Genomic DNA, 9,394 nt, shown 5'->3' with positions numbered 1-9,394 from the left:
TACATTTGTTTGTCTCATTCCTAAGTTTCCCAATGCAAACAACCTCAAAAACTTTCGACCTATTGGTCTTTGTAACACCTCCTATAAGATAATCACTAAAATCATTGCTAATAGGATAAAACCATTCCTTCCTTATCTTATTAGTCCTATGTAATCTAGCTTTATCAAGAATAGAAGAACATGTGATAATGCCATTATCATACAGGAAATTATGAATAACCTTCGTAGAACAAAAAAAATCCAACTTTGATATGATAATCAAATTAGATTTGGAAAAGGCCTTTGATAGACTAGAATGGTCTTTTGTGCATAAGACTCTTAAATATTTCCAATTTCCTCCCAAGTTATCTCGTCTAATCAAGCACTGCATTAGTACTAGCTCTATGAGCATCATAGTGAATGGTGCTAGAACAAATTTTTTCTAGCCCAGTCAAGGTATTCGTCAGGGTGATCCCATATCTCCTTATAAATTCATTCTATGTCTTGAACTACTTTCTAGATTAATAAATCACCAAGTAGACACATTACGATGGGATCCAATCTATATTAGACATAAAGACTCCTCATTTTCCCATATTCTTTTTGCTGATGATATAATCCTAATGGGAAAAGCAAATAAAAAGATAAGTCATTGCATAAAATCTTGTATGTATTTTTTCTGTGATGAATCTGGGCTAGCCATTAACACCTCTAAATCGATGATTGTCCTACCTAAGTACTGCCCCCACGATTTCAAATTATTCCTAACAAGCTTCTTTGGTATAAAATCCACCAATGAGTTTGGTAAGTACCTTGGTTTTTCAATCCTCAATCACTTCCCCACCACCAAGAACTTTCAATTTATCATAGACAAGATGCAAACCAAATTATCCCACTGGAAATGCTCTTTCCTAAATATGGCAGGAAGGACTACTCTAGCTTCAAGTACTTTATGTGCAATTCCTACTCACTCTACGCAATACACCCTTCTCCCCCTTAAAATCTTAAAGAAGATACATAAAATCCAAAGGGACTTTATCTGGAGATCCACCAACACAACTAAAAAACTTCACCTAATTATTTAGCAAAATGTTACAAAGGATAAAAATGAGGGAGGTTTGGGTATTCGGCCAGCCAAAGCGAAAAATTTAGTTCTTTTCTCAAGTCTTGCATGAAGACTGTTAAATAACCCTACGTCTCCCTGGGGTCACATGATTATGGCCAAATATGCCACTAATAAATCCCTCAGTAGCTCCTCCTTCATCTGGAAAGCTATCCTTCAAGGATGGGAAGTGTGCAATAAGGGCCTTCTTTGGTATCCGTGTATTAATTCCAGGATTAATATTTGATATGCCAATTGGATCTACAACTCAAATTCCCTTAGAAGTTTAATAGAAGGGCCTCTGAATAGGAGTGACCAAACTCTTACTATAGGAAGTCTCATCCATAACAAGGAATGGAATACAAATGTTATCTCCTTTGAACTGTCCGGTGATATCCTTAACAATCTTAACATTACACCCATCCTAGTAAGGGATCAAATATCGATAAAATAAGCTGGTGTCTCAACTCAACTGGTCTAATTTTCACCAAATCTTGCTATAAGCTCCTCTGTGAAGACAACACTACTTCCAAGCCTTTTGGGTGGATTTGGAACCTCCACTGCCCTAATAAATTAAAGTTTTTCCTTTGGCAATGCATGCACAATCGTATTCCATGCCGAGCCTACCTAGCCAAAATAGGAATCAATATTGATGCTACCTGTACCATTTGCAAATCCGGGGTAGAGGACATTCAATACATTTTTATTAATTGTCTAGTGTCTAACTATCTCTGGCAAAAGATGGGTCTTCCGTCTATAAACATTATCAATGACTCAAATTGGCTAGTTAAGTTGAGGGATATCTTTATTCAAAACTGTAACTTTCAGATAGAGTGGACTACCCTATTTTCCTTCTCCATATGAGAATTATGGAAAAACAGAAATCATAATAATATCAACAATCTTGATAACTATGTGGAAATAAGGAAAATTATCCATCCATCTTGGGAATTCACTTTCTTCACTGAAAAAAATCCATTCTTGGAAAAAACTGTTAATATTGAGATCAGTTGAAACAAACCTGCTAAAGGTATGATCAAACTAAATTGTGATGGTGCTTTTTCTAGTAACAATATTACAGCTGGACTCGGTGAAGCTTTTCGAAATAGTAAAGGTGATTGGATTGTGGGTTATTCCAAATCAATCCAAGCAATTTCTCCTACTCATGCAGAGCTGTTGGCATTGCTAGAAGGACTACAAATTGCAAAAGAAATGAACTTCCTCAATATGGAAATTGAAACTGATTGTACGAATGTCATCAAACTTATTTATGAGGATAGTACTAACTTCTCTAATATTGTTTCTGAATGCAGATGGTTAATGCACCAATTAAAACTCCCACACCTGAAGCATAATTTCAGGGAAGAAAATGAGATGGCACATTTACTGGCCAAGCAAGCTATCAAGAACCCACCATCATCAAAGTATTTTTACCATGCCTGTCTACCTTTTTTTGTTGATCAAGAACAAGCATGGAGTTTGTAATAGTATTAGGAGTATTTCTACAAATGTTTGTAACTATTTGGCCACTATGGGCAACAGTAATACCCTAAAAACATCTACTATGCCTATGTAATTTTTATTCTGTTTTAAGTAATATAATATATCCATGTGTTGCGTTCAAAAAAGAATATCCATGTCAAGGGTAGCACAATATATAGCAAAAATAAAAAATTTATACCATTTGGAAAGGCATAAACGTAATGTATAGTATTTGTATTAACATACACTTGGTGAATTCTCTCTTATTTAAGGATATTTGGTGGGTTATAGAATTTAACCTTCACGTTCTTCCAAGTCACTACCGATGTGAAACTTTGTGTTTGCACATCAACTTTAATCATGATATTTGCACATAAAGTTTTAAGTACTATCATTTAGCTATGACAAATTTTTAAATGTTTTCACTTCATTTAATAACATAACCATGATAAGTTGATATCATAATTTGGTGCAGATATTAGATGCATCGTAATTATTTTCCTCCTCTCTCTTGTCTCTCTTTCCAAAAAAAAATCTTGGTATCTCTGCGCTTTAATCGTTGGATCCCAAGATTTAGCTAGCTTTCGAATAAATTTGGTTGAAATTCGAAAAATAGTATTTGAAGTTAAAGTTGTGTTTGGCCATACATTTTATTTGGAAAAAAAAATTAAATTTTTTGTGCAAGAAAATATTTCACTCAAAATTTGCCCTTAACTAGTTTTTGGGAACTTAAAATTTTATTTAAATTCTTTTCAAAAATTGATCATACTTCATGAACAAATAATATTTTCAAAGCCAGAATCTACGACCAAATGAGAGCTTAGTATTAATCTCTGCAGTATATGGCGTGAATCTTATGAGTATTTGCAGTAGCGGGATCTTCACATCGAAGTTTGTTTTGATTCGTTTCTGACGTGATATGGATTTTGGAGTTATATTTGATGGAGAAATAGATGTAAATTATGGAGATTTTGTGTACTGTTACACGGGACTTGAGTTGGTTACGTGATTTTGGTTACTTTTCAATTTTACTTGGACTTTTGGAACAGGACAACATGTATGTTTTGGACCCGGAGGAAATAGGATTAGTTACCTTCTATAGCAAAGATTGATACGTTATTTATTTTAAATAAATATCTTTTTAAAAAATTATATTCCATAGCTACCTTTTGATTTTTTATAGCCAAATATCTATTTATGGCCACCTCCTACCCTTAAGCCATAAAATAAGCTTTGTATTATTTTTTTCTCTCATATCCCCTCAAATTTCTCCTATCCCATATCTATTCTCCCTCTCTCTCTCTACTTCCCGATCTCATATCCTCTCCTTCTTGAAATATCTCGACTGTGTTTTAAGATCTATACACTACAAGAAAATACAAAATTAGTACGATTTTAGCTGGAAAGTTCAGATCCTTATCTAATTAGCAAATCGGAAGCAATTTGTCAATGATATATACGTTACCAAAATATTAGAAAGCATAGTTGATTTTGAGAGTGTAAATTTTAGAGAGTGAATTTCATGGGTGGTATGCTTTGTGCTCATTACCTCCATGGAAACTTTGATCACGTACGATCTCCGATGCAACAACAGTTGGAATTAAAGGCGGCGCTGGATCGCCGACAACCGGAGGCAACGGTGACGGCGAGCGAGGACTGGATACTGATGATGCTTCAACGAGACGACATTAGGGTTGTTCTTGAGCAAAGACGACGGAATTGGGGGCTGAGCAACTTGAATTTTCTGTTAATATATTTCAATGAATTTCAATGTATCTCACTGTATTCCATTGTATTCATTTTCTTTTTTTTCATTGTATTTTCAATGTATCCCGTTGTATTCTATGTATTTCATTGTAATCACTGTCTCGCTATATTCCATGAATATATTAATATATTTGTTTTTAATTAATATAATTTATGTATTCAGATGTATTATATAATTTCTCTGAAGATTGCTATGTTTTTGGGGTGTTTTTCGGTTGAGAATCTTTTTTATAACTGAAAATATAAAATTTGTGTGTTATAATTGAGTTTGTTGAGTTATATTAGGAGTCTATTATGTTAATTGATTCAATTTCCGTTTAAAACAAAATAATCTCCTGTTTCACGCCGTGAATACAGTTGAATACAGTCGAATACAATAATCTGTCCAGCTGTAATCCCATGTTTCACACCATGAATACAGCCGAATACACTCGAATACAAAAATCTGTCTAGCTGTAATCCCCTGTTTCACGCCTAGAAATGCTAGTGTATTCATGAATACAGTAGATTAAATACATCGAATACACTTTAAAAAATCTAAAAACATAGCTATAGGAAGTAATATAGTAAACGTTAGCAACAACTAGCTAATAACTACTAAAACATAGTGGTTTCTGAAAGTTTCTGGAGCAAATATAGCAATGTTGGTCCACATTGTAATTGGTCCATCACTCCCAACAGTATTTATTTTAATCTTTCCATTCCTTTCAAGCTTGATCCTTCCCTTAGACTCGTTACCTTGTTCGACTGAACTCCCTCTATGTCCACTCAATAAAATAATAATAATAATAATAATAATAATAATAATAATAATAATAATAATAATAATAATAATTGTTAACTACTGTAAATTCTATTACCAGGGATTAGGAAAAGAGTAATTACAAACAAAGCAAACCCCTAAAGTTGGACATGCAACCCCAAGATTATTTAAAGCAAATTGAAGCAAACTCTGTGCCTACACAAACCTGTAGCTAACTATCTGTCAAATCTAAAATAAAACAAACAGCACCTTATAGCACCTAGTTGAGATTGTCTATCACTATTTTAGGGATAAAATTAAGCTTTCTATTATTATCTTTTTTGTAATAACCTGTAAATATTACAATTAACAATAAAACTTTTTATGCATTAAAAGAGTATTCGATCTTATAACCACCTTCTAGGAAGAGCGTTATTAACATCCGGACCTCAAGAGATAAACAAAGAAGAAAAAAACAGATGAACACCACACTATTTACATAATGTATGGATGAAACAATGATTTCTAGGAGCTTTCCTAAAACTATGTAATAAACCTATCCTTTTCCCAATTTCTTTTTGAGTTTGCGTTATAACAAACTCTGTATTTACAGTTATATTCCCGACCAACCTTTAATTACTGACTTCAATGGTGGAGGCGGTATTTCCGCTAAGGGGTTCAAAAAAAAAGTTAAAATGTTAAAAATAGTTGTGGCTAGTGGAAATTGAACTAGTGACCTCACAAAGATTTTGATCCCCCTTGGCCTGACGTGTCCACAAAATTCCAAATATAATACATAGAGGTAAAAAATAGAGTTTATTTTATATGTAGTATAATTTTTGGCGAAAGGGATTCCGGTGAACCCTCTCCTACCCCCTAAATTCGCCCCAGCCTGGCATGCCAAGTATGGTAGTTTGCACCCTATAATGATGTCATTATTTCTTTCTTGAACTGCCTTTGTCACGACCCAAAAACCGACCCGGTCGTGATGGCGCCTATCGTGAAACTTGGCCAGCCACTTATTTCCAAAGTACTCCATTTACCAATTTAAAATTTAAGAAAAACTATATTTTTAGCCGAAATCAAATAAGATAAAAGTAGAAATCCAAAACATGCGGAAAGAAATACAAGCCCGACATCGGGTGTCACTAGTCATGAGCAAAAATACTACAACTGTTCGAAATAAACAAGACTACATAGTCTGAGAATATCCAACAGTTCTGCTAAGAGGAAGATAGGGAAGGAGAAGGCGGAACCGCGGTCGCCAAGCAGCTACCTCGCAATCTCCAATGAACAGTCCACAACGATATGATCAGCAGCCGCTACCGTGACCTGAAATACCTGGACCTGCACACAAGGTGCAGGGGGTAACGTGAGTACACCATGAGATATAGTGAAATGGGAGCGGGTGGTACGCCTACCACGAGATATAATAAAATGGGAGCGGGTGGTACACCTACCACAAGATATGAGAAATGGGATCAGGGTTGCACGCCTGCAACGAGATGTAGACCGAGCGTGAAATCTGCCTTTGTTTTTCCTTATTCTTGTTAGAAGTTAAATTTTGGTTTCTTGATAATTCTCTTGAGATTCTGTTTTATCTATTATTCCCCGAAGCATGTTTCCCCTTCCCAGCTTCAGTTGTTTTGTCTAGTTTATTTTTCCGCTGTGTATATATATATATATATATATAACTGCACACTTTAATCTGGAGTCTGGTCCTAGCCTCATCACTACCTCGCCGGGGTTAGGCCAGGCACTTACCAGCACATGGGGTCGGTTGTGCTGATACTACACTCTGCACTCTTTTATGCAGACCCCAGTGTTGTAGACTTTGGACCGCAGTGGGATTTGCTGATTCTTGCTCATCAGGCGACCCGAGGTAGTCCTACAAGCGTCCGTAGGCCTTGACGTCTCCTTCCATCTACTATCCCTGTTTCTTTTATGTATTTCCAAAGACAGTATTGTATTTATTTCTTTCAGACCTTTATTTGTAGTATTCTTAGACCGTCTGTGATACTGTGACACCAGTTCTGGGTAGTCGAGACTCAAACAGTTGTATTAGATATTCATGTTCAGATAGCTTATTATTTCTTTCTTCCGCTTATGTTAATTCCGCCGTTTAAATGTTATTATTTCGAAATTGTTAATGAATATAAATGGGTAAAAAGGTAACTTGTGCAATTATTTGGCTTGCCTAGCTCGTATTAGTAGGCCTCATCACGACTCCCGAAGGTGGGAATCCGGGTCGTGACAAAGCATAAGCAATAACCCTACCCTCCTGCATCAACATACATCCAATACCCACTCCCGAAGCATCACAATACACTGTATATGAACCTAAAGCTGATGGCAAAACTAACACCGGAGCTGTGGTCAAGGCAGTTTTGAGCTTCTGAAAGCTCGCCTCACACTCGTCCGACCACTGAAATGAAGCACCCGTCTAAGTCAACTTGGTCAAGGGTGATGCAATAAATGAAAATCCCTGCACGAACCGACGGTAATAACCTGCCAAACCAAGAAAACTGCGAATCTCTATGGCTGAGGACAACCTGGGCCAACTCTGAACCGCCTCTATCTTCTTCGGATCAAGTTGAATACCCTCGCTAGACACCACGTGCCCCAAGAAAGCCACTGAACTGAGCCAAAACTCACATTTGGAGAACTTTGCATAAAGCGTCTCCTCCCTCAATCTCTGCAATACCACTCTCAAATGCTCGGCGTGCTCCTCCTGACTACGCGAGTATACCAGAATATCATCAATGAAAACTATGACAAACGAGTCGAGATACGGCCGAAACACGCTGTTCATCAAATGCATGAACGTTGCTGGGGCATTGGTCAGCCCAAAAGACATCACAAGGAACTCATAATGACCATATCGGGTCCAGAAGGCTGTCTTAAGAATATCCAAGTCCCTGATCTCCAGCTGGTGATACCCTGAACGGAGATCGATCTTGGAGAACACACTCGCTCCCTGAAGCTGGTCAAATAAATCATCGATGCGAGGAAGGATACTTGTTCTTAATTGTTACTTTGTTCAACTGCCTGTAATCAATGCACATCCTCATCGTGCCATCCTTCTTCTTCACAGATAGAACCGGCGCACCCCAAGGCGAAACACTAGGCCGAATAAACCCCTTATCAAGGAGTTCCTGAAGCTGCTCCTTCAACTCCGCTGGTGCCATGCGATACTGTGGAATAGAAATAGGCTGAGTGCCCGGCACCAGGTTAATACCAAAATCAATATCCCTGTCCGGCGGCATGCCCGGCAGGCACATCGGGAAAATCCCTCACAATTGGAACAGAATGAATGCTGGGAGTCTCTACACTGACATCCCTCACAAATGCTAAGTATGAAAGAAAACCTTTCCCGACCATACGCTGGGCCTTCAAGAATGAGATTACCATGCTAGGAACATAATCAGACAAACCTCGCCACTCAATCCGTGGAACACCCGGCATAGCTAACGTTATTGTCTTGTAGTGATAATTGAAAATAGCCCGACACGGAGATAACCAATCCATACCCAATATCACGTCGAAGTCCACCATGCAAATTAATAGAAGATCCACTCGGGTCTCAAGACCCCCAATAGACACAATGCACGACCGGTATAAACGGTCTACCATAACAGTATCACCCACCGGAGTAGAGACATGAACAGACGAAACGAGAGACTCCTAGGGCGTATCCAAATAATGGGCAAAATATGATGACACATAAGAGAAATTAGAACTGGGATCAAATAATACAGAGGCATCTCTGCGGCAGACTGAGATAATACCTGTGATCATAGCATCTGAAGCGATAGCATCTGGTCTGGCTGGAAGAGCATAGAAACGGGCCTGGCCACCACCTGATCGGCCTCCCCCTCTAGGGCGACCCCTAGATGACTGACCTCCACCCTGAGCTGACTGAGCGGGTAGGGAAGTAACTGGTGATGAAGCTGAAGGCTGACTCATCTACTGGGATGATCCTCCCGTAAGACGGGGACAAAACCTCTTAATATGACCCAAATCTCCACACTCGTAGCAACCTCTCCCGGCAAATAGCGGTGGGGTCCGGAGTGAGCCCCGCGCACCGGGATGCCCACTAGAAGAACCAGGCATAGATGAGCCCTAGACTGATAGTGCCTAAGTCGAACTCTGAGCTGGAAGAGCACTGAGAGACGAGTGACCCTGATGTGAACTGTGAGAACCAAGGCTAGATGACCCACCAAGATGACCTGAACGGGCTGGCTGAGCATGCCTAAATGGACGGCCTCTGCTGTGCTGAAACTGACCTCCCAAAAAAGAACCACCAAAGATACCAGATCCCC

The 9,394-nt window shown here is 38.3% G+C and overlaps 1 protein-coding gene across 1 annotated transcript; it reads left to right on the top strand.

Annotated features, from left to right (window-relative positions):
• The first annotated feature begins 2,113 nt into the window (after positions 1-2,113).
• LOC109214408 lies at positions 2,114-2,566 on the top strand. Its single transcript, XM_019378326.1, has one exon. It carries the CDS (start codon positions 2,114-2,116, stop codon positions 2,564-2,566), a length of 453 nt encoding a protein of 150 aa, XP_019233871.1.
• The last annotated feature ends 6,828 nt before the right edge of the window (positions 2,567-9,394 follow it).

This window comes from Nicotiana attenuata, unplaced genomic scaffold (assembly GCF_001879085.1).
Source record: "Nicotiana attenuata strain UT unplaced genomic scaffold, NIATTr2, whole genome shotgun sequence".
Lineage (NCBI taxonomy): Eukaryota > Viridiplantae > Streptophyta > Magnoliopsida > Solanales > Solanaceae > Nicotiana > Nicotiana attenuata.
This window is presented reverse-complemented; position numbering and strand designations above follow the sequence as displayed.

Coding starts and splice junctions, on each gene's coding strand:
- LOC109214408 (XM_019378326.1), top strand. CDS start 2,114: ATGATCAAACTAAATTGTGATGGTGCTTTTTCTAGTAACAATATTACA.